This window comes from Mycteria americana, chromosome 6 (genome assembly GCF_035582795.1).
Source record: "Mycteria americana isolate JAX WOST 10 ecotype Jacksonville Zoo and Gardens chromosome 6, USCA_MyAme_1.0, whole genome shotgun sequence".
NCBI classification, from domain to species: domain Eukaryota; kingdom Metazoa; phylum Chordata; class Aves; order Ciconiiformes; family Ciconiidae; genus Mycteria; species Mycteria americana.
This window is the reverse complement of record NC_134370.1, coordinates 26370672-26397444: the sequence shown is the minus strand read 5'-3', so window position 1 is coordinate 26397444 and position 26773 is coordinate 26370672. Positions and strand designations below refer to the sequence as shown.

The following is a 26773-nucleotide window of genomic DNA, read 5'->3' as shown; positions in this document are numbered from 1 at the left end:
TAGATGCAGAAACACCCCTCTAAAAATTATCTCAGGCAAGGATGACCAGGAATCATACACAGACCTCTTACCATGCAGTTCTGCATGAGACTCGCCAGATCTTTTCTTTGTTATCATTTACTCATCTCCCTCTCCTGAAATAGATATTTAGCATCCTAGCATTATTTCAGTTTCACCTGCAACAAAACCAGAAACGTGTGCAGGACAAACCCCAAGAATCAGACATAATCACCTCAAAAGTAGAAGGTCACTAATTCATAGAAAAGATTAAGCTTTGCAGGCTTGGAGAGCCCAAAAATAACAGGACACCAGCAACACTTGAGAACAAACCAACCTGTGGCTTATGATAGTCAACCTTTTGTGCCAGAATCAGCAGTTACATCATAAATAAAATAATTAAAATTTCTATCCTTTAGGACTTTAACTATCTTTTCTCATCCCTCTAAAAAACGAAACAAAATGCAAGGTACAGATTATTTTTCCAAGAAGCCTCATCCACCTGCCATCACAGTTATGTTTTACAAAGCACGTAGGAAAAAATAAATGATATCTTGTTCAAATTCTCATGATTAAGTGTTTCTCAGAGATGAGTCATAAGTCACGGTGCACTTCTGGTGTACTGTTTAGTTAATTAGCATGTCATATACTTATTTTAATCACAATACTGGAACTATACGATGCCACTAAAAGTGTAAAGTCTTTCTAAAACAATGCTAGGAAAATAAAGAGGGAGAAAATCAAAAGCACGTCTGAAATTTTATTGCCAGCTTCCTTTTTATGGTTTATTGTTGCAGCCTAAGGAGTGTCATATTGGTGTAATCAGAGTCAAAGAGCTGCAAAATCCTGCTGTGCCATTTCTAAGACCAATTTCAGCTCCTTTCTCTCCCAAAATGAAAGCCACAATTAAATCCATGGACAGTGCTAGTGAATATTTATTTATTTAAAGCTCTGTGACAACAGCCCTGGACTGATCTTTCTGAAGTCAGTGTCACTGGTCACCAGGTGACTATGTAGCAGTGATGCAAATACTTACGCTATAGTCTATTGTTTGAAAACTGGTTTAAAGTGTCGCTTTATGACAATTAAAGTGCCTTAGTATAACAATTCATCTCTTAATTCAACAGTGTCATCATTACCAGTCTATTAATGCCTCCCTTTCTAACAGACGTTGACTAAAATAAAAATTCGTAACAATAAAAATTTTAAACTCTTCAGCTCTTTAGGTCACAAGCTAAAACATTAATTGTCAGCAATTATACAACAATGGTCCCCTCCAAAGACACAACCTGGTCTCCATGAATAATTAACAGAAACATACTGACATACTTCAAAATTTTATCCTCATCAAAAGACTATACTGATTTCTTGCACTATTTCTAGTTTTAAATTAGGGAAACATTTACAAGAACTGTGTATCTCATACTCAGATCAACTTTTTAAAGCCTCTTCATTATGTTACATGTACGTATACCACACATGCATATTTACAGTAGACTGTTCACAGCATACATATGCACAAGCATACGCAACCATGTCACCATGTTTTCTGTTCAGAAAAACAAATGGTACCAGCAACGCTGAGACATTAGCAATAGAATTACTTGTAAAATATAGTACTATGGTGGGTTCAGTTAAGCTGCAGAGCAATACAATTTTTTGCAAGTTTTATGCAACCAAACAATCCTACAAATAAGTATGTTCTGACTTGTCTATTTTCACTCACTATCTGGTACCAAATATCACAGTTTTTGAGGTTCTCCAGAAGGCAAAAAGAACGAGCAAAAGCCCAAAGCAAATGATGCGTCTCCCTCCTCTGGCTAAGAATTAACTGTCTATGCAAGCTCATAACATTTTTGTTTGTTTGTTTTGTAGAAAATCCTGTAGCCTGGCTTAAAATTCTGGTGCTAGTCAGGACTATGGCCCCTTACAAACCCTTCAAAGATTAGTTCCACAGTATTCAAGACTACTATCAAGGAAAGATTGATATGATTCAAAGTTAAATTGTCCCCAGGGAATATTACATTGGAACAAGGTCAAAGTTGTAAATTCTGACGCCACTTTGCTTAGTGAGTTTTAGGAGAACCTCACAAGCAGGGACAGCCATTTTGATGCTAAGCTGTGTCTTGTGACAGCCAGCACAGTAAAAAGACCATTCTGTTATACTTCTGAGAGGTTGTGTGGATTCACACAGAAACTACTGAATGATGTCTCACATGTTCCGCTATTCCAGACCTCTGTATTCCCAAGAGTCTCTTTAGCTGTGTCCTTTCACTAGTCCCTCCAGCATATTTCCAGGGCACAGACACTGCATGAATCCTTTTATAAGGGTCCAGCTGCTTTAAATACTGAGGACTAATACTGGTCATCCCCAAACTTCATACTGTTTCCTCTTTTACTGGTATTCTTGGTATAAACATACTCATGGTTGTTCTTCAGGGACAACTGCTGGTCAAACCTATGCAGAAAAACAACCTTTACTAACAGTTTCTAAATGAAATTATTCTATATAACTCTATACAAATGCTATGCTAACATATAACTGTCCAAACTAACTTATACATATTTCCTATCTCCCTGCTCAATTATTTTTTGCATATAGTTTGAAGTATGCAAGACAATCTGGGATTTCTTTCTGTAACCTTTTTCTCTGCCAGGAGTTCTTTTTACTAGTTGCACACTCAAATACATCGACTTTATAAGAAAAGTAACCACTCTTGTTCTCTCTCTCAGTGTTTCCAAGTTGCTCCACCATTTTCTTTCAAAAAGTTTGTACTTAGTCTTTTCAAATTTTTAGCCATCCCACTTCCCTAAAACAGTTGCAGGAGAGCTTTTTGTGTTAATGACCTTTTGTGATTATAGCTTTTGGAAGTTCTTGGAAGCAAAGAGACAAAGTAAAGAGCAATCAGCTTTACATTAAAAATATTTTTGAAATACGTACATAGAGAATATCAGAAATATCACACAGAATTCCAGACTGTCACGTAGAAAGACCCAAAACTGTCATTCAAAAGTCTTCTGCTAACTAACCATCTGTCATGCAGGTGCTGCAATCAACCTAACATTAAAACAGCTGGATAGCACATCTACCAGAGTCAGAAATGAGCAAGGTACCTATATTTATTCCCATTTGAAACATTTTCTTCAATTAAATCTATCACAAACATGATGTAGCAATCAGAAGCTATTCCACAGGCAAATAGCCTTGAAGCAGAAGTTACCAATTCTCCGCTGAATGCAGTGTGAAAAGATCTTTGCCACCTGAACGCTTTTCCATTAGAACGTGCTAGGTCTTCAAGGTTGGATGACCACAGAAATAGCTTCCAATATGCAAGTATACATCTTCCCCTTCTCTATGTGCAATAGGATGTCACGCACAGTCATTTGTATGCCACGTTCTGGCCTGAACCCTATCTGGTAGGGAGATAGGGCCTTGAGATAAGGCCTCGTTCACTGACTTTAAAACCATTTTGCTCAAGAAGGAAAACATGCGGCACAGGTGGTAATTAACCGAGTCCATACATCTCATGGAGAGCTTCCTGCATTCTGAATACTTGGGAAAAAAAATCCCATTCTGCCTACTGGAGCAGCATTAGTTTTCTCTGTGTAGCTGGAGTTGCCAGTGCCTTTAAGGGTATTTCAGAAAGCCCATGGTTCCAAGGCTGCAGATTTGATGACCAGGTTTCAAGGTTGTTAGGTATACAAACATGAGAAAAAGGAGAAATATTTTTATTCCTGCAATCAAATTATGTTTCTGGCTCTCTAGAGAGATCCATCCTGAAACCATATGTCCTTTCTTTCCAAGTTTGGGGGCTTTTTGGACTTTTTTTTTTCTTTTTAAACACCAGTCTGCCCAAATGTTGCTCAAGGTTTCCAAGGCAATACAAAGACAATCAAGAATAAAGCAGCAGCTTGCCGTTTTTATAAAAGTTCTGACATCTGGAGTTGAACTGGTGCAAGCACTGCTGTAGAACAGGATAAGGAATTGCCTGGACTGAAGACTACCTCCCTCTTCCATAGATGTTTGCATTAGGCATACACATTCCTTAATTTTTACTTCAGGTACACTTTATTCTAGAAGAAAGACTTTTTGGCTCATCAGGTACTGCAGTTCTGTAACAAGCCACACTCAGATTTAGCCAAATCCACAACTGTGGCACGAAGAGCTCAGAAGTCTATGCAGGAAGACTGCTGTACCATTTCAGCTTAGATCTTTGTTTAGTGGAGATAGGGATCTGTGCATAATAGGAGACAATTAATATCTTTAACATATTTACTCAATCTAAACATTGAGTCCTCAGCACTTAACATAATGGAATTCTGGTCAGACTGGGACTTCTAGGTCTTCAAGCACTTCAGGACAATGTAGGAACAAGCACAAAGGCAGAATAAATTACAATCTACAATTTGGGGGTTAAACAAATCTGTAACTCTTAGGCATTATGATAAGGCCTCTGTGAAGACAGATTATACCAGAAGTACTTATTGGTACATTCTTCAGTTGAGGTACTTGGTCCATGCTGTTTTCAAAGACTCAAGAACATATAATCTTTAGATCTGAACCACACTGATAAACTCTTGCCATAAGTAGTGCATATACCATCATGGGCATTCTGTCCAGCTCTAGATTTCCCACTCTATGGCATGAAATATTTTGGTTTTCCTCTAAACCATTCAAAACCTAGACCTAGATTCAATGTCTGCATTCTACATCTACATTCAACACCTTTATTCTAAATCAATTTTAGTATCAGTTCTCCGGAAGTATATAGCATGTATGCTAAATGGATGACCAGCTCACTGGACTAAGTAAAGAAAATAGGGGTTTTACTTCAGAGAATCACAGATCTGGTTTGTTATCAAACTTGTCTATTTTGAAGTGAGACAGTGAACACCATCTAATTTTCAGCACACAGGTATACATAGTTGACAAACTATCACTGCTGCCCCTTTGAGTAGTTTTAACAAATACTATGTCTATAGTATATAGTCCCACTATAACACCAGCCATGATCAGCACAGTGAAAAGCCATGAAATCTCTCACTGCTATAAAACACGCAGAGGAATAAATCTACTTAGAAGTTTCCTGACTGATTCTTAGTACCTAGTGACCACACTTGAAAGGAGAAATGAGGCTTCCCATTATGAGAATAGGTGATTGCAGTCATGAGTCCTCGTCCAAAACCAACTTCCTACCTACCACCTATCCATCTTAGTCTGTACTGCTTTCTGCCATCCATTGTGTCTGATAGAGAAACTAAGATGATATGTTTCCCAAAGTAAATCAGACTTTTGTAACAACAAACATACTATACACATGAAAAAAGCATGTGAGAGACATGTAATCCAATACTGCACAATGTTGATAACTATCCTTTATGTATTTCAGCTATATAGACTGCATTTTAAACTATTTTTAACAGATTACACATTACAGAAAAGCTGAGGTATAACAGTAGGAAACTATTTAAAATGGTAATATTTAAATTTGCTTCTTCCACTTCTAGTAGAAAAACTGGTAGTGGCCTAATTGTAACTGAAATATGCAACCACTATTTGAAGAAAAAAATACTAGATTATTCTTGTAAGTATTTACCTGATTTAGAGATAAGCTTTCACATTTGTACAGTGTATCCAGACATTATGTTAGGAGGAGCCAAATGTTATTTACACACAAAATGCCACACAATAAGTGAACCATGTAAAAGGAGTAGAAAGCTCTTATCAGAACTATCAAAACAGGATCTGGATCAAAATGAAGCCAAAATAAAAAGAGAGAAATAGAAAAGAGTACAGTAACATTAAGAGAGACCCAGGAAAGCTCTCATATGATTTTTAAAGTTTACTTGTTATTCCAGTTTTCACAGGGTCAGTTTGGCTTTTTGTTTGTTTTCATCTCTCTCTCTCTCCCCATGTGTACATATTTATGTATACATGGTAATATTCCACCAACTGAAGTTTTTCAGATCAGTATTCTTTGCTCACTCGTGTCCTTTCTGTAGTGCTACTCACATGTACTAAATAATCTTTCCTGCAATGTATTTCATTATTCTATTAAATGTACATTTTTATTTGAACAATTTAAAAAGAATTCTATAGAGAAATCATTCATTAAAAGAAGTGATTCAAGTTCAAAAGAGACCTTTTTCAAATATGGTATCCACATTGAAGAGAGGAATCTGGAAGGTCTCCGTGCTTCTGAAGACTGCTGTATCTTCCCTACAAAAGATCACTACTCCCTAGGGCTCAAAATGTTAATGACGGACAGCGATTATTTTTTCTTCTCTGGGCAGTTTTTATATATTAGGTGTTTTACAAGCATTTCCACAACTCCTCTGTTAAATTATTGGCAGCACACTACAAAATGTATACATTATTTCTATAACCTGGGTAGCTCAATCCTCTCAAAGCTCTAACTTCATAGTTTTAAGATTGAATTAAAAAAATCCCAGGATAGATCAAATCCTTCTTATCGTGTTAGCATTGACTTTGAGAGCTTACTCACTTGACAATAGTATTTTAAGTATGTCTGTGAGACCAGCAGAAACTCTTTAAAGAATACTACTGACAGGATAATTTTTTCCCTCTGATTTTGTTCACTGAGTTCTTAATCAATACACCTGACCTCTTTTTGGTAAGTGCAAAGCTCCTCCTTGACACCCCCCAAAGGACAAATATACTCACATGCTTTTGGGTCTTATGGCCAAATTTACATTTCATGTTTTGTAGAAGGAGATATGCTGCCCCAAACATACTACCACCCACAGCATCAGCAAAAATATTCTTGTACATTCTTCATCAAAGCATGCCCAGTTCAGATTTTACCATGGCAGCAAACAATAAAACCAGTTACTCAAATCCAACCCACAGAACCCTGGCATTAACCAGAAATCTAGCCAAATACCTACTATAGTAATGATCGCCACTGCTCAAGACACACTCTTGGCAAATATCCAGGGCCCCAAGAATGAAAGTTACTCTGCTGATTTTTATTTATTTATAGAGTCAAAAATAAGTACAGAAATCATAGAATCTGCAGTAATTTTTATTCTCCTCAGTAGGAGGATTTTGCTTTAGTAGGAGGTAAATTGCTCTCTGTTTACATTGTCTGTAATAAAAGCCTGCAGTTGAGCAGCCTTGTCCTCACACTGCAATTACAAGGAAAGGGCTTTCATGGTTTGTGCTCTAAGACTCTGCAGGCCTCAGTTGGCCTTTTGGCCACAATTTGATCGCCCTTCACTTTTGTAAAACCGTATATTACGCAACTTCAAATCTCCAGAAGGGTCAAAGTATGGGAAAATTATTTCATAATCAAGTCCATGCCCAGCCCTTGCAGATAATTAGTTTTTACAGACCATTATCTATAAGCCTACAGACTAGGGGCTCTGATTCAGCAGCGTACTTCGGCAAATGCTGAAATATTTATTCTGAATAAACTTAAGCAGGCACTAACTTCAGGCATATGGACAAGTGCCTGATTGGTTATGAATGGACTTAACCATCCATCTAAATACTTTAACGTATGTATTAAGACCTTGATTTGGACAGCATTTTATATTAATTTATACAGAGTTGGAACACTGAGAATACAGTGACTTGCTTTTACAGCTGCAGTTGCACAGCAGCTACCAAATTGTGCATATTACCAACTTCATTAAAATAGAGAAAGGTATTACATTTCTTGGGGTTTTTTTTTTATTTTATTTTACTTTAATGTTTTAAGGGTTATTTAAAGTATAAAAACTTAACAGAGTTTCACTGCACTCTCTATTCCACTAGAGGTCAGCCTGCAACAGAACCCCAAGCAAACACAGGAACTGCTACATATCGGTAGCATTGACATTATTTTCTTTCTCTATTTTATCTATTGGAAAGATTTCTTCAGAGCCATAACTTAGATCTCTCACTAAAATGGAGCAACAGGAAGATATAATGGTGCATTTCATTTATGAATGACCTATAATAAATTACTATGAAGTATTCTAGGTGCCAAACGAGAGAATGCTTTGTCTGCACATGAACTATATTTCACATACTTTAATTTGGCTGACACATAAAACTCATTTGACATTTTGCAGGTATTTCTTTGAAAGGATATTTGGTTCTTGTTGAGCGTTAAGGTATGGAGGTGGGGTAACCTGGGTAACAGAAGGTCATTTCCGAGTAGATTGTTGTCCAAGATCAGCTCTTCCAAGTAACTGAATGTTTTCAGTCCTTCTAGTGACCTGCAAACGACAAAGGCAACAGGAAAAATGATACTCCACTAAATCAGGGAGGCCATTATGAGCCGAAATAAATATTTTAACCTTCCCTTTCAGAAGTGGGAATAGTTTTGGTTTGGGCCTGTCAGAAGAGTGAATGACAAGCATTAGTGGCAAGGGGAGTGCTGGCACTGCAACACATCCTTCACATGCTGGCAGGATGAAGGATGGGGGTCACTTAGTGAGTAGCCAGGATCCAAAACAAAAGGCTTCAGATATGGGGCCTGCAGGATGAATTTGTCAATGTCTTGTGCCTTCAGGCACCCAGCCTTGCCTGACCCTAACCTCCATTCCCAAGATAAATAACTCTGTCACAGTTCACCTTCATTCCCTGGACACAAATTTAAGTTGTCATCCATCATTTCTGCCAAGAAATATCATACCCCGCTAACAATAATAAATACAACTTCAAGTATCATTTCTTAGCAGTTACCTTACATGCAATAATAGGAAATGGAGAAGGGGTTTTTTTTTCCCTTTTTATTAACCACTTAATTTGCTTCTTGAGTCCCTGCAAACAAAATAAAATGTTCTCTACAAAATAAAATGCAGAATTACTCCAGACAGAAAAGGCATTTGCTTTCTTTTCGGAACTTACTGTCAAGCCACAGGTCAGACTGCAGAGAGCAGCTTTAAAAAGGAGCATTTCACAACATGGAAGTGCAGATGATGGCTTGTAAATAAACAAGATTCTGGACGTATTCTTTCCTCCGATAGCAAAGTACAGGGGAAAAAAACTAAAAAGAACACTTTGGTACCTTGTTAAGGCATCTATTCCAAACTTGATTCTTAATGCCTGCACGTTCCAACAGGAAAAAAACCCACACACATTAATCAACTAAGACACACGGTATACAGAGCATACGCACAGACACGCATTCACAGCTCATTCACCTACCAGACACCTAAAGATATGCTGAGATGGCATGACTTGACAGCTGATCTACTATGCCTACCAGTGGGAAGATCATCACTGTATCTACTGGCTGTTTTACAAAATGTGATTAATAAGGGAGATGCTCTCTATACTATTTATTTAGTTTCCAATGACATTTATACTGAGGGGATTTCCTCACCCTCCCCCCAGTTTTTGGCAAAGATCAAAATACAGCCAAGGTCCTGTTAGAGAGTTCTACAGGCACTACTGCTGGAGGAAAATACAAATGTTATTAGAAAGTATATGGGTTTCAGATTAGACAATTTAACATTCACCTGTCCAACAAAAACAAGATACCTCTTTTGTAGCTACAACTTACTGACCCCTTACTGAACTCAGAGGGTTCAAACAACCAAAAGAAATCAAGTCCGTGACCTTTACACTGGGTACTGTACACTAAACTATGAATATTCAAGTAACATTTGCACAACACTGAAACAGTGTATTTCAGTCCAAGGACTCCAAAGCACTCACAGTCTGTTGACTTGGCATTAGTAATAGTTGTACCTCCCTTTCAGAATGCCATTTTGATGCTGGGCAGCCAGACCTCAAGAATATTTGCCATGCCTACACCCTATGGCATATCTATATCATTACAATGCATTGAGACTACAATTTCAGAAGCTGAAAGAACAAAAAGCCTCTATTATAAACATTATACTGCAACAACCACCACAGTAACAGTTGCACTTCTTGCACTTGCCTTTAACAAGCTGTTTCGGAAAAACTCGATTCAGCCTACATAAACTGTACACTGTTAAGAGCTGTGCTAGCGTGCTGTATTAAGCTAGCTATTTCAGCAAAGGGTCGCAACAGACTTGGTTTTGCCAAAGTCAAGATCAGAAGAGAGATCAGCAAACACTTCAGACAGTGCTTTCCCCAAGTACCGTTAAAAGGCAAAATAACCCAGAGGAAGTAGCAGTGAGTTTATCAAGCTGTTACGAGTTTTCATTTCAGTTTATTTGACAAACCTAGTTTAGCAAATTCCCCTTAAATACTCTTTATTATATAAATAGTGGATTATTTCCAAACCTCACATTTCAATGCAGGACTTTGACTTGCCAAAGGAGTTCAGAGAAGGCCACCTCCTTGTCAACACCACAGAGCCTTATGGGATGTTAATAGGTCCTTTGTGAAAAAACATTGCTTGGGCTCTGGTCAGTGTCAGCATCAAAATACACATTGTTCCTGAGTTATGTTATGCAAATATAATACTCTTATCATAAGAATCAGCAAATGGTTGGCAACTGGCAAGGAGAAGAAAGCGCACATCCAAAACTGCTGCAGGGGAGGCATAAAACAAAATGACAAGCCATGAAGTGGGACAAAAGGCCTTGAAACACTAGAGGGAGTTGCCTATTGAAACAGCCTTTCTTTCACAAGCCTGGGCTGAACACAAGGGTACTAGTTTCATAGACAGGCAGAGAAAATTGTGCGCAAATCTCCTTACACCTGTCTGGTTTTGATAGTTTTTGCCATGTAATGTTATTAGCTGCTCAGTTAAAAAGGAGCCATGTTACACAGGGGGTTGCTTATTAATTGTTGTTTTCATGTCATCAGAGCAGTGTGCACTTGGTGATTTAATCACCTAAATTCAGAGACCAGGGAGATGGGAGGGGTTGCCACAGTATAGAGAGAGGGTGTAGCCATTAACATAAATTTACATCCATATGTTATTTAGCTATTCACAGAGTTCTTATTTTTTCATCTTAAACAGAAGAAAAAACTAGCACCAAAACAAAATTGGTAAGATGGTAAAGAAACAAAAAAGGAAAAAATGTGTTTGCTATCATTCAGCGATACTAGCTACTAAATTCTAAGTCAACAATCTCCACCATCACAATATATAAGGAAATATTGCCTGGCTGTTGTACTCCACAATTTAAAAGTTTGAAGTACAATCCACACAATAGGTTTTATGGTACAAATTTCAGCAAGTCCCATAACTTCTATGTGCCTCAATTTCCCACCTGCAGATGGGAGATAACATCACTTACCTAAGAAAGGATTGCAATCATGAATTAGTATGTCGAAAGCATTTTTGAGAAGCTGAGGTAGAAATCAGTACCAAATACTGGCATTTTTATTTTTAATGAGGGTGAGATAGTTATATTAATGTACTCCAAGCATTTCCTTATGAGCCCATTATAAAATAGGAAAGGAGTGTGTATATATACACAGCATAGCAAGAAGCACACAAACACCCTAAAAGAGATGAGTATAAAAAGATGGAAATCCCCCAAGAAAGAGAACCGGTCTAAAATTAAATCTGTGTTGTTTTCTCATAGTTCGCAGCAGAAAAAAATGTCTCTCCATATTGGTATATTAAAACAAACGCATAATCTTACCACCACAATACAACCAGCACTGAAGGGGCAGTGGCAGGCAGTTGTTTTCCCTAGTTTCAAAAGGCTAATAAACATCACTAAGGTGTATTGTACGTTGCTTTTCCCTGCTCTAATGACATGAAAGCTGCCCATTATCTCACCCACAGGTACCATCTCAGTTACCTCATTGCAGGGCTCACACTCTGCTCCCAGAGGAGAGCAAGTGCTGCCAAGAGATTTCCATTGCAATTTCCAAAGTCACATCAAACCGACAAAACATCACAACGTATTCAGCGCCGCCTCATTCAAACAGAAAAAACTTTAAGTTTCCACTGTAATTAACCCTATCCTCGTTAAGATAATTATGATCAAGCTCCCTGTCACAGCTAATATCACAGCATCATTGCCTATGGCTCACGCTTTGCCCTCATTAGCTTACAAAAACACTGCGCTAAACAGGAAACTGACTCCCTCTGCAAAACGACTTAAGATGTTCTCTAAGCAGACAGTAAATAATCCTTTAGAATACAAAGGTCTCAGAAATGTCATTTTACCTAAGTCCTTTGGCTAATCAGTATGATTTCTTCCAGCTTGCTTTTCCATAATTCATCCATGATTTGTAACAAAGTTTTAACCATAAAGGAATGTCATGGCAGAGGGGTTTTTTTCCTATGTGTATGCATGGCAATTGTCAACTACACTATTTCATACGGTCCCTCTGGCCTGATAGGGATTTGGTTACAATGAAACTAAAGAGCAGCTCTTCATTTTGGTAATATTTGACAATGAAAACATGAGATTTTATAAATGAAAAGAAGCAGAAGCCTCTCAAGTAATGGACAAACCTTGGTACTCTGCAGTTGTCCTTGTCTGGAAGAACAAGCTGTTCAGAAGTATATGCTGAAAAAGAATTGTTCCTCCCATTTTACCCCACCCCTCCATTAATAAGACAGCTGCCTCATATCTAATGACTTTTTCCTCCTGTTTAACAGGAAAAGAGAGAGCAGTTAACAATATGTAAATGAGAAAGTTTGGCTTTAGCCTTGAAATTGATTTGCACTCTGTTGACAAGAGATAGCCATTACCAGAAGTTAAAGACAGAGCTGTTACAAAACAAGAGCTTTTTAAAATACATTTTTTCTTGCCTTTTATGTTTTAACAAATTACAGGAGAACAGAATCAACACGAGAACCCTAGTACTAGATAATTTCGGTATTTAAAGAACAGAAATGTAATTTCTATTTCTCCAGCACCTGCCAGCCAAGGAGCAAAAAGCTTTTTTTTTTTTTTTAAACATTAATGAATTACTCTTCAAAAACCTGCTGAGCTTAAAATTCCATTTTGTAGTAAAGCAGAGAGAGGTTAAGTGACTAACGAAAGGTGACCTCCAGCAATTTTCTAAAAGACAAGAAATAAAACCCAGAGCTCCTGACTTCTAGTCCTTTGACTTAACCTCACCAAAACAAAACAAAGAGCAATAAATAAATGCTATATATATAAAAACATAAGACAGACATATGTGTAAATTTAGATTTTGCATAATTCCTTGGGAATGCAAAACATCATTTCAGGTTTACATGCTTTGATTCCTGTTCAATTTAAAATTCCATTTAATCTGAAATATAGGGTACAAATAAGGGGAAAACCCCAAACCATTTCCAATTCTGTTCTGATAGTGGAAGGGGTTCAGTGAATCTTCTGTGCAAACTCCCTCGGGCTGAGGCCTCTGTCAGAATTATACTCTCAAACCTGCTTTGGGGGGTTCTGCTCTAAACACACCTCTCACCTGTGAGTATAGAAAAATAAATAACCCATTTTAAAGAAAATAGAGTGGCTAGAATTCAGTTCAAATTCCAGAAAAAAACCCACTCTCACTACTATAATCACAAAAATACTGCAAATCAAAGGTTTATGTATTTCCTGCACACAGAGATAGTAATGGCAGATAAACTACAAGTAAAGCATCAAAAAATGACCTCTACACTATTCAAGCATAATAGCTTTTCTTTTCTGCAGTCCTACTCAGTGTTTAAACCCATTTTTCTGCATGATAATAAATCCAAAAAGAAAACAGAATGGAGTATACAATGGACAGTTATGACACAACTTCTGGACCAAAGCAGAAGAAACAAAAAACAAACAAACAAACAAAAGTGTGCCCCAGTGAAAATAAAGAATGTCCAAAATTTCTAGTGTGGGCCAGGCCCGAAGTGAGACCAGACAAGTCATAAAACAGGAATCACGAAATTCTGTTCAATGGAGAATAAGGTTACCAATGTTTCCAAAACATGAAATACTTTGATTTGTCTAATATCAGAGGGAATGTTAGTATTTTGCAGGCTATCTAGAGGCAGCATTTTACATCACTTCCAGTCAATCTGTTTCCAGCTTTCTATTGCTAGATAGAAAATATCTGGAAGCAGCTCTTTGAATAAAACTTAAGGCGAGCCTGTGAATATGGTCAGCAAAAGAGAAAATGAAAAGAAATGAATGAGCAGAATCATTAAATACCTGGGAAGATATTCATAAGAAAAGATTAAACCTATGTTATGAACTGGATCTACGATTAGTTTCTGAGTCTTTTCACGTGAAGATCATACTTAACTTTCAGACATACAATAAAATTAGTATCTGTCCCTCCTTTTCCCCCTTTTCTTATACACTGAAACCATACAAGACTACGTGGGACACCTTATTACCAAAAAAGATTGGGATGAAAACATCTTGCACAACAATCATTAACTAGAGCTATGTAAGCACATTAAAATGGTGGGGGTTCATGAAAACCCAGAATCTTCATCTGGTTTTTACAGTCTTGTTCCGAGTCTTACGCAGCAAATTTCACTGCTTAAAAAAAACCAGCCCAAACTACTCAACGCCTCCAGGCCAACACCCACCTCTAAACCTCAAAGAAAACACAAACAAAAGTAGAGTCAATAAATATATATAGAGACAAAAAGAGATTAGGCCTTTTGAATTCTAAATGTTACATCCACAACATTTCAAACCCTTTCCTACCAATTATAAAACAGAAATGCAGAATTTCTTGAGAGAGACGGATTTTGCTATTAAACTGCAGCTCCTCAAATGATGGAATTATCTGAAAAGCAACACTGCAGATTTATCTCATCCATCTGTAGAAGCCCAGTTACTCATAACTCCTTACAGCCAGCGACAAAAGATGGGCACTTCCAGAAGGTGAACCAGACCTTCAGGTGAGGCGCAGTGAAGTACATACATTTGGGAGGGATGAACGTAGCCTACTTGTCCAAAGTCTTGCAATGAAATTAGAAGAAATTGCAACATTAAGGTAAAATAAACTGTTACAGCTGTGCCCCATATGAGTGGATTATTTATCTGGTGAAGCAAACTACAAATCCCAATTACAGTTTTCAGTAGCTCACAAAAACATATTAGAGTCAACTGTTCAGTCATTTAACCACCATTCTCTCCTACCAAGACTCTAGTCAAAAAAAAAAAAAAAAAAAAGAGAGAGAGAAGATAATTTATTTTCCTGGCCTAACTCTACCACAAAGCAATCAGACTGACTGGGGTGGGGTTCAACTTCTCTTCTAATGAACCTCTTAAAGTCTCAGACTTCACTATGTCTATTTAATACAGCTCTACTCAAGAGGATATCCCATTAATAAGCTCAAGCTTTATCCTTCATGTTAGGCTTCTTTTTGCTGAAGTTTTTATATTACATCTTTAGGATTAAACATGCCAAGATTTTATATGATATTACTGTTACAAATTTGTGTAAATTTAAATAAAATGACAATCAGTGTAATACTATAGCCTGTGGCAAGGCGGTTTTCACATAAGCCATATAAAATATTTTAAAAGAATACAAAATGGATCAGAAAATGAGCTCTTAGTCATCTAATGATCGAACAAGTATCATATAACAAAATACAGGTTACAAAACACAGCTAAAAATTACCAAGCAGAGAGCAATTGACTGTATGCATTCATATTTTATCAAAGGGCATGCTGGAAAAACCACCACTAGGAAGTCCCTGCAGTTCAATGGGTGCATCACTTCAATCATATTCCTAAGCATGGACTTAAGCATCCATCTGCTAAAATAGTTAGAGGAGTTAAGAGAAAAACTTGGATGTGAGTGTCTCCTGATTAATTTGTCTTTTTCCCCAATCTTAACACAGACTTCAATCCTAATAAAACAAATGGCATTTTTAAAAAAATGCAAACACTGCCATTTCCTGAACTCGAAAGAATTCAAGGAAGTATTAGTGATTAGAAATAGCAAAAGAACAAGCCAGAGTTTACAAAATAGAAACCTACCTGTTTAAAAAACCAACCAACCAAAACAAACAAACAAACAAAAACAAAAAAAAACCCCACAAACCCTAAAACTCTATAATGTATTTATTCTTAAAAGCTCCTCTCAGCTGCATGTGCCAAGTTGAGAACCTATTTATAAACCCTCGAAAAAACAGTATTATAATGGAAATATGAGCAAATTCAAGTGCAATGGCAGTGCCATAATGAAAGCTTTACTGTATCTTGGATCAATCTGTCACTCTGCAATTCAGATAGTAACCTGACCCCTCCCCTTTTTGCACAGAGAAGGGGGGAGTAACAAGCCTGTAGAGTGAGTAGAGTAAAGCCCATTTCGACTACTAGAGTTCAGTGAGAAGGGGGAAAAGAAAAGTAATTTCTCTCCCATCTTCCACAACAACCAAGGCTGAGGATTGACAAGCAAATTGACGCACTGCTCAGAGGGCAAAAGATAAATGTTTGATGAATTGGCCATTGCTGGAGGAGTGATGGGCTTCATATGTGCATAATGGACTAGCTGCCGTTCAATTCAGATTGCCTGCCAAGATAAGAAACCATAATGAATGGACCAAGCACAGCCTGTGCCATAAGAAAGTATAATCTGGCTAGTTTTAATAAACTTAATAAAAAAGATGAAGCAGAGAGAGGCAAGGGGACTGGCCTTTGTGACCAGCTATAAGAGGTGAGAACGACTAATAGACTGCTCAAGCATGATAGCAGAGAATTGTTAATGGACGTAACACCGAATCCTTCGATGCTAAAAAAAAAAAAAAAAAAAAAAAAATCTTTAGGACAACTTAAAATCACAGGGATCTACATATGCGTATACCATAGACACTGTAGTAATTCTAACACAGCATATAAATGCCATTTATTTATTATTTCCTTCTGCTACCTACCCTGCTTTGTCTCCATAACCTCCCTTATCCCCTCTGCATGGTATCTTAGTCCATAGCCAGATCCACGCAACACACCAGCAGTTTTACCAACAACTCCTCAGAATCAAAATAACCCTCTAATTGTAACCCAACAGAATTTGGGCTCAATTTCCAACAGAAAGGTTTTGGCTGCACGACTATACCGCTAACTTTCACTCCCAGTGGAGAAACATATTTTACCATCAGAAGTGGTCACACTTGGTGTAATTGCATTTGCTTTTGCAAGCTGTGTTTCCACCAAATATAAGAAATTTGCCAGTACAGTTACAGCAAAAAACCCCACAACCCTTCTAGCACAGACAAGACTAAGTTGCCAGCAATAGTCCTTTTGGTCTGGGATTTGCGATGTTGGATACTGTTCCCCATCTGTACCCATAACCTCTAAGTTCTGACCTTTTGCAGTGCCAATCAGCACTATGAAAAGATGTTAAAAACAAAACAGAACTCTTACAGTATTTTACTGTATATGGGTATATAACAGTGTAAAGTCTGGTAATCACCACCATTTTCACAGTGAGTAGCATATATGCACAGGGCCATTTTTGCTTTTCCTTTCTCGTTATTTAGCCACGTGAATAACAGTGGCTCACTTTCTGAAGCTTACCAGACATTGAGACCTGAATCTGTGACTGAAAATGCTAAAGGAGTCAACAAGAGAAAAACCAGCCCTGACTTTTAAAGCAGTGGGATTACACCAACAATCTATTTCTTTGTTAAGAATCAAAAGGCAAGAACACACCCTTATGTGTGCCTATAACACACAGTGCTTGGCCAGGCAGAACTGTTTTTCCCTTTAGGTAGAAAAAAAAAAATGAAGGAAGAAGGGGATTGCAGAAAGATCCTCTTGACTGAGGGCAGCTAGAAAACACATTATACAGAATAACATCATTGTTATGCATGTTTGTTTTCTTGTTTTTACTTTTTTTTTCCTTTGATGATGAAAAATAAATAACGAAACATAAAATAGTCTACTTGGGTAAGTATTCAGATTACCACCCCCTTGATGTCAGTTATGTAGCCTGTGTCATATTTTAAACAGAAATTATTATATGCAAGACGGATGTCTAGTTTTCAGTATAAATTTTATCCAACTGCAAAAGGAAAGTAACTCATTATCAAGCAGCTCAGTAAGACTCCCACTACTGAAGAAAATAAAGTTTTACGACAAGAGGGTCTCTCCTCTCTCTCTCTCCCCCTGTGAGTGAGAAAGTGAGTGCAAGAATAAGACAGAAAGGGAAGGCTCAGGAGTGCTGGGTGAATTATAGACTGCCTCTCAAGATTCACAGCTCTTCGTGGTAGGAGGTTAATATTCTCACATGTCATTAGGTCTGCTGGCTCTACTGATGGCTCATTGAATCAGGCAGCAAATTATTTCCTCATGCTGCAGAGGACACCACACTTCAAAGGGAAGGAGCCAGGGTCAAGACGGCTCTCCAGTTCGATTAATGAGTTGGGATCAGCAGAGGTTGCCTGTAGGTAAGAATGTGACTGAAGCTTTTGACAAAGCTGACTTTTTGAACAGGACTTGACCCAGGCCCCTTACTCCCCTCCCTACCAAATTTTATTTCCAACATTTGCCTCTAACTGACCTGCTCAGGCCTGTTGGGATAGTTTTGACCTCCTCAGTCTTTGTTACCAGACATAGGAGCTGTCTGCCTATATTTGATGTGTCTCTCCCTAAAGGCCGCATCAGCTTATCCAGGCTCATCAGAATACTTTAGAACTGCACAGTGAAATGAGATAGAGTAGATTCATTTCAAATTTTTAATTTTCTCATGAAATTTGTTGCGAAGAGGGAAGAAGGAGAAGACGACTAAAAGATATTTCAGCTTTCAATAATATTAAGAAAGATTTCTAAGTGTTGTTAAATACAGATAAAAACATAAAGATTATTAGAAGCATACAACTTACACATTAAAATGATGGAAAAGTAGAAAATATACATTCCTGCTTACATGAATTTGCTGACTAAGAATATTCTCAGCAAATAATGCATTATATAGAATATTCCCCTAAAAAGTTTTTATTTTTATTGTCATGGTAGCAAGAGATTAGAGACAATTAAAACTTAATGACCACTGCATTCATCTCTTTCTAAACGCTCAATGGTGTCCTCAGTTTGACGTGTCTGAAATATTTTAATGCATATTTAAATAGATTTAATAAAGTACTGAAGTGAGATTCATTGTATTAATGTTTTTTGATAAGATCTACTTAAACTGCACACTTTCTCAAACAAATACGAGTAACTGAATCAACATGTAAGCCACTGTTGGTAAGTTTCCAAAAATCACATAGCTTCTGATTATTGAAACAAGAGTTTTGTCAATCACACCAACAAAATTGTTCACACAAGCTTCCAAATTTGTTATATATTTAAAAGTTTTGTTCAAAAATATTTTACACCCTTATGTTTCCGAAGCAAGGATCTAGGTTGTCCTTCAATATTTATTTTAATCACAGTACAACTTTTAATATCCTCTTCCTAAACATTTTGTTCATCAGCATCCTTATTGCTCAAGCACTTGTTACATACAAAGTTCACAGTATACTTTAAAAAAAAAAGTCTAAGGTAAAATATCAGTCCAGAGATGTCCAAGGATGGCAAAAAGATGACTGTTCAAGCTTTGCAGGTTCAAGTTTTGTTAACACAGCTAACAAAGCCTGAATCAGGAAGCTACAAGTCTAGTTTTGAAATTAGAACACTATTATTTTTAAATGTATTGAGCAAACAATAGTTCTTATAGACCTTAAAACAAAAGCTGGGACATTAGTGCCTTAAGAATCACAGAATCATATAGGTTGTAAAAGACCTTTAAGATCATCGAGTCCAACCATAAACCTAACACTAGCAAGACCACCATTACACCATGTCCCTAAGCACCTCATCCAAACGTCTTTTAAATACTTCCAGGGATGGCGACTCAACCACTTCCCTGGGCAGCCTGTTCCAATGCTTGACAACCCTTTCAGTGAAGTAAAATTTCCTAATATCCAGTCTAAACCTCCCGTGGCGCAACTTGAGGCCATTTCCTCTTGTCCTATCACTTGTTACCTGGGAGAAGAGACCGACCCCCACCTCTCTACAACCTCCTTTCAGGCAGTTGTAGAGAGCGATAAGGTCTCCCCTCAGCCTCCTTTTCTCCAGGCTAAACAACCCTAGTTCTCTCAACTGCTCCTCATAAGATCAGATCACTTAGGTGTCTTAACAACAATTTAGGAAATTTAACTTTTGGTGTATTTAAAAATCTTTTAACAATCTCCAAGTGTAAGGCAAATTTTCATCTTTACTCTTCGATGTTTCTTTTTGCACACAAATCATTACTCGTAACAGATTTCCTTACTGTAACTAGCATTTAAGCCCCAAAAGCTAGTAAACAGATTATTAGATCTATAAAACTTAGGATAAAAGCATACAAGATCTATGCACGACTGAGCCAAATAAGAATAACTACAATCCTTTCAAGGAGACTACCTAACTGCTAAACAGCACATCTTCCACATGGACGCGCTTCACTCTAAAATGCAAGTACACATAAGCAAGAGACACCTTTTTCTTTTACTTATGTCTGTGCAATCTCCCATGAATTGTACATTATGCAAGTGTAAGCTTGCAACACCAGAAAAGCTGTAAGAGGGGAAATGCTTTTTCATGGTCTTGTTTAAACAAAGTAACTGTATTACTGGGTCTGTCATCAGTGTTGACATTATATCCTGTTTCATCTCTTCCTAGAAAGCTAGCAGCATACCGGAGATCATTTGTGAGATGTCTGTATGTGTCCTGTATAATACTTAGCAGGACAGTATGAATCCCATACAGAAGGACAAGTCCAGCTGGAGTGGGAGGTAACTAGCCAGTTTGACACTCCCAAGGAGAAAGAGGAAATAGTTGTGTTCAGGGCAAGGAGGAGCCACTCAGTCAATACAAAACAGAATCACCAACAGTTTTGAAACACGATCACCAAAGTTTCTGGTTTCTGACAGCACTAAATCAGAACTGATGGCAGGACACATTGCTGAGACACCTGGACCTGAAGCGGTACCTGCTGGAATCCATTCCAGGAATCCTAGAGAAGATGGATTCAGCAAGTGGAAAGGTGACCTGCTAAGTACATGCAAAGACTGAGTTTTGTATTTGTCTTTGTTTCATTCCTAAAACTAAAAGCTTTTGGCCAAGTCTTACTAAATAGAATTTTGTTTTGCTTTCAGGTGTATCTGGTCTTTGAGGGGAAGGTAGTACCAATTACCATGGTACAGTGTTTCTAGAGAGGTAACAAATCTAAATAAAGACAAAAAGAACAAGAAGTCCTGTACCTAACTCAAGATGAATTAGAAGGCCCAGCTGCAAATGAGTACTGTTTTATACCAACTTGGATATAGTCCATCTGGGGAACTGTCGGGGCAATTATGGAGTTTGGGAAGGAACTTGTAAACTCATAAATCACCCTTGCAAAGAGCAGAAAGCAAGGAAACACCCCATGACTTTTGGGAATTGTTACCACACACTGCACTCAGTCAAACACTGTTGCATGATAACTGCTCAGGACTAAATGTTTATACAACTTTTTTGTGTTACTGGGCCTTATAGTAATCCTGCCAAGATTTATATATGTGAGATCAAATTCACAGATAAGCATGTGGCTTGTATCTTTTTTATTTTTGATAATGCTTTAATATAATAATCTGTTCTTTAAATGTTCAGTCAAATTGAGGGGTTTTGCATTTCAATGAAACTCTTGCAACATGCATTAAAATTGTTTACATAAGTATTGACATAGGTAAACAAAAGATGCACGGTCAAAACAAAGTTATTAATTTACTTCAAGGTTCATTTTGGTTTTTATTTTGGTCATTTTTTCCATTGCTCATATTATGCAACATAATGAGTGATACTAACACGCTACCTCAGCAATGGAAGCATACAGTATTTAATAGTGAAAAGCATTTGGTCAAAACAAGACTCTAGAATTCGGCCTCTGAAATGACAAAGATTATCAAACCCTGAAATGTAAGCAAATAAAATTTCCTAGAAATGTACATGGTAGACAACAAATACATTTCTTCCAATTCATACATAATTAAAAAAAAAAAAGGGAACAGGCACATCACAAAAAAAATGCTGGATAGTGTCCTCCAGTCAGTGTACTCCATTTCTACACGGCAAGTATAGTTAAAATTGAACCATACAAAACACTGGCAGGGAAAGATAGCAGGTAACAATCTTATATTCCAAGAAGATGGACTAGAGAATCTATGGCAGGCTTTTTTGTTTGGGGTTTTTTTCCCCCCTTCAATCCCTAAAATTAATAACATTGTCTAAAATCTGATTGGGAAAGTACAGTCCAGCATAAATCCCACCTTCAAAAGATACACAACTGTGGATTTGATAGCCTATGTATGAAGAAGATGATGATGAACAATTACTGAAACACAGATTGTATCAATACACTCTTAGTTGGTCACTATGACTGTACATATTCAAATGTTCTTCACACCAGACACCAATACAAAAAGTCCTAGGATCATGTTAGACTAAAGGGACCACCCTCACATCTCCTGGAGCAACAGATAACCCTGTAGCACCTTGGGTCCTTCCGAGCAGCTTCACAGGGATAGTCACCCACCATGGCCCATGACAGAGCGCTCTAACAGGAAAGAGCCATCTTGAAAAAACAAGCTAGTGTTATTCCCCTACGCTGCCCTGGAAAGAGGCTCGGGTCTCAGTTCAGTTGTTTTTCTATGCCCAAGAAAGAGAATATACTGTTTTTCAGCTGGAAGGGACCTACAACGATCATCTAGTTCAACAGCCTGACCAATTCAGGGCTTACCAAAAGTTAAAGCATGTTATTAGGGCATTGTCCAAACGCCTCTCAAACACTTGACAGGCCTGGGGCACTGACCGCCTCTCTAGGAAGCCTGTTCCAGTGTTTGACAACCCTCTCAGTAAAGAAATGCTTCCTAATGTCCAGTCTAAACCTCCCCTGGCACAGCTTTGAACCACTCTTAAAGAAAACAGATATTCTGCAGATTAGGAAAAGGCAAGCAAAAGGAAGACAACACTGAACTTTGATATCTGGGTATTTTTCAAGTTTTACTGTCATGCCAATACTTACAGAGCCTACTGCGGGACCACAAGACTTCATTCAAAACAGTGTTATTTAAAAATCAACACTGTTTTCTATCACGTCAGAATAAAATCCAACACCGTAAGAACCTGAGGTTGAAGGCTGAATTACAAGCAGAATAGGTTTAATAGCTGAGGATGTGCTATTATATACAGTCAAACAATTATCTAAGCCATATACACATTTAACATATTTTGAATATAAAAATTCAATATTAAACTCAATAAAGTATGTAGTTCAAAGTTTATTTCAAGCTTTAGTTGCTGAATAAACATTGAATAAGATATTTAAAGGTGTAACCTAGAATAGAGGCCTGATTATTTGTGTTGCCACTGCCTCCAGATTTTTAGTCCAATTATCTCTAAAAAAATACATGAGCGGCTGCAACATACTATGCTTGAATCCTTACGGCGTAAATAATATAACCTTTTGTACAAGTCAAATTAATAAGAAACTCAAACCCTGCCACTTCACTGAGTATAGATAACACCTGATTGCACGTTGAGTTGAATTGTAAACCCAATGCTACTTCACTATGCATCTACCTCCCCCCTTCACACAACAGCTGGGCCTGGCTGTGTGGAAGAGCTGGAGATTCCCGGACATAAATGTATCCGTTTGAAGTCTACATTGCAGCCATCAGCCTATCTTCAGCTTCAGCCTAAGCGCTCACTCTTTTGTCCGTAGAGGAATTTGATGACAATTAGATTTCTGAGGGGCACATAATCTGCTCAAGCCACAAAAATAAAGATGTAATTTACCTCACACATGATCATGTGAACCCAGCCGGGGTGTTTTGAAAGAAAACAGAGAAGTGAAGTATCACAGCAAGAGTGCCTATGAACTATTCCTTGCTGACGCAATTAGGCAGTTGTTTTTTTTTAAAAAAAAAAAACCACACGCACAAAAAAAAAAACCCAAACCAACCAAATAAATAAATAAAAGAAAGAAGGCTCACTCATGGTATTACCGGATTTCCAAGCGCCGCCACAGTGGCCACCAGTCACCCACTGCCAGCCCCTCCCCGTTTCCAGAGACCACATCAAAGCACCTTTGCTGCCTCATGGCCTTTTATAGAGCAACTTCAGCCACTTAGGAAAAAAATGGCTAAATAAAGGCTTGGACTTAAAACATTAAAAGAAATAAATTGACAGGATTTTGTCTGGAAATCTTGTCTCGTCCTCACTGAAGGCTAAAATAAACTTAATTTTTGTTAAAATTAAAGCAAAAATTAAATCATCTTATTATGTAATTGGAACTAGGCCTCAGGCGCTAGCAGTAAAGAAGGGATTAAGGCCTCCACCACCTGGGTTGTCATTCTCATGGGCCCCATTACCACCCCCTTATTCGTTTTTATAGCCAACAGATTAAAATGCGAGCACCGCAATCTTTGATCTTTCACTTGCTGACACAAATCCTTTCAAGCCTCCAACGTTTTCTGCTGAGGTAATTAGTACTAATTAAAAGGTTTCCAACAGCCTTTGCTCTACTTTTTCCCTCCAAAGAAATTGCTTTTACAAGCGCCTTCCATCTTTGAAATGTATGCATCGTTCACTTTCTTCTTTATCTGACTCCCAGAGATCAAGTAGATTAGTGACTCCATTATTCCCCAAGACAAAGCCAAACAACAGGTTTTTACTATCTCCCTGACCTGTTGAGGTGCAGGGTTTATATTCAGAAACAAGTGCCTCTGCTTGTATTAAAAGACAGTCCAATTATGCACTAACAGACACAATGCGGGGTTTCTACATTTAAGAATGGACATCATTTAAAGATGTAGTGTTTTCTCAGAAGAGAGAGAGGCAACCGTTCACTAATCAAACTGACAAGTTGTAGGACTAATAATAGGTCTTGCTTTGTTTTCTTTTCTTTTTGTGTGTTTGTGTATCAGGCAAGATGCAAACAATTTCTTTCTCTTCCCCCCTTCTCCCACCCTTTCCTCTCCTTTCCCGTTTCTTCCCAAATTCTAATGATTGATTCACATTTGCTACTTAAAAAAAAAAAAAGTAAGTTTAGGAAGTACCGCCTTGAAAGATTTTGAAAGCACAGAAAGTCTTGTCTGAAGAAGTTTTTGTTACTATAATTAAATAATGTGTCCTGCTACAGGCAAACTGATGGCTGGAAAAATAATTACTGAGATGAAAACAGTTTCATAGTATGTCTGAAGTACTAATGAAAGTCCAAGATTAAAAAAATTAAAAGCTGCAGCAAAAAGGAACAATACTTTGCATTGAGAAAGGGCTGTGTTTTGAATTTACAGGTTTTCAAAAGATTGTTCAATCGACATGGGCACTATATGGATCATTTTTCTTTATGAAAACCTGGAAGCTTTATGCCTGCTGTGATAAAAATAAATTACACTTCCTGCAGCAAAAGTGCTATTCAAAAAAGAGGACAGTTCTCAAGCTCTTAAAGTTCTCACTTCCTATTGAAAATGACAGCAGCTCTCTCTCATGCTGTAGTATCTCTGGCACAATAGATCAGAAATCATACACAGAGCCACAAGAGGCTATCTAACTTATCATTACACGCACAGGGGTCTGTTCTCTCCGGATGCAAGCACAGGGCTCCTGCTGGCGCTAATGGGAGCTGCACGTGCATACCAAGGACAGAAACAAACTGACAGGGCATCAACTTTTCTAACTTGAACTAAGTTAGAAAAGTTTTTAAATGGCTGGACAGGAAAGTCAATAAATTGTCTCCTAATTGTCCCAGCTCTTCTACTTTACTTTCACAACTATTCTGCTATGGTATTAATTTCTTTTTGTGTAACTTTCCTCAAGAGGATCTAAAAGCATTACAATCTCATCAATTCAGCTATTTTATGCCCCTGTGAAGTAAGTTTTATCTGACATATCTTGCCCAAGGTCACACGGAAATTATATGGCAAAGGCAGGAATTGCGTATGTCGGTATCCTAGTAGTTCCCTGTTTTAACCAGCAGGCCATACTCCTCCTCTATGCATGCACAATAACCAACAGTCCTAGAAGCAGGAGATTGGATTAGCCTTTCAGCCATGGAAATGCTGAAAAAAGATTTTTCACAAACACAAGTCCTTCAAATAATTTGTTATAGATTCAAAATGCTAAATGAAGAAAGAAAAATCAAACCAACAGTCTGTGAATCACCTAATGTAATGGTTCTAGTCTCCTCACCTTCTTAGTACATGGTCACCATTGTCTTAAAATGTCAGGCAATCCCTGCAAAACCAACACAAGTTAAGAGAATACCATACCGCAGCTCTTGGCACACACAAGCAAAATGAGGGATCATGTGGAACCCTCAGCCAAACCTGGGCAGCTGTGTAAGCCACGCAAAAACATATTTACACTGTCTCTTCCATCAGAGTAGCCTTTAGAAACAGCACAGCTATTTCCACACTCAATATAATGTATCTTGGGTACAGGTTTTCATGTTTACCAAATGTTAAAATTCTTAGATTCCAATTAAATTCAGCATTACAAATTCTGAAATTTACAAGAAATTGGAATTTGGGCCATAGCATGGAGAAAAATAGAATCTAATGAAAAAGAGGTGAATTTATATGTATGTATGTATCTTTCCATATCCCAGATCAACATTTTACATCATTAAAGAGAATGTGATATTAATGTAATCTGATAGAAGCAACCTGCTGTATCCTCACCTATTACTAAAATAGCCTATGACTTTAAGGCAAAATCAACATTAACAACACACTCTCTAGAGAGTCTTTGGGTCTTTCACCTTATGAAATGAGAACCCTACGAGGAAAGAGATTTTATTAAAAATCAAACACACAAACAAAAAACCCAAACCTATTTCAGGGAAAAGGCAGCTGCAGAGAAGAAGGGCATATGGAAAGAGGGTGCCTGAGCAAATATCTTTAATAGAGCCATTCTCATG

The 26773-nt window shown here is 37.6% G+C and overlaps 1 protein-coding gene across 1 annotated transcript in view; it reads right to left on the bottom strand.

The window, feature by feature from the left end:
• The window catches only part of LRMDA (leucine rich melanocyte differentiation associated), a 696410-nt gene that overhangs the window by 306838 nt on the left and 362799 nt on the right, over positions 1–26773 (bottom strand). The window contains exon 3 of the mRNA XM_075505150.1: positions 8092–8223. Coding sequence (XP_075361265.1) covers positions 8092–8223 — 132 coding nt within the window. The remainder of the gene's footprint in view (positions 1–8091; positions 8224–26773) is intronic.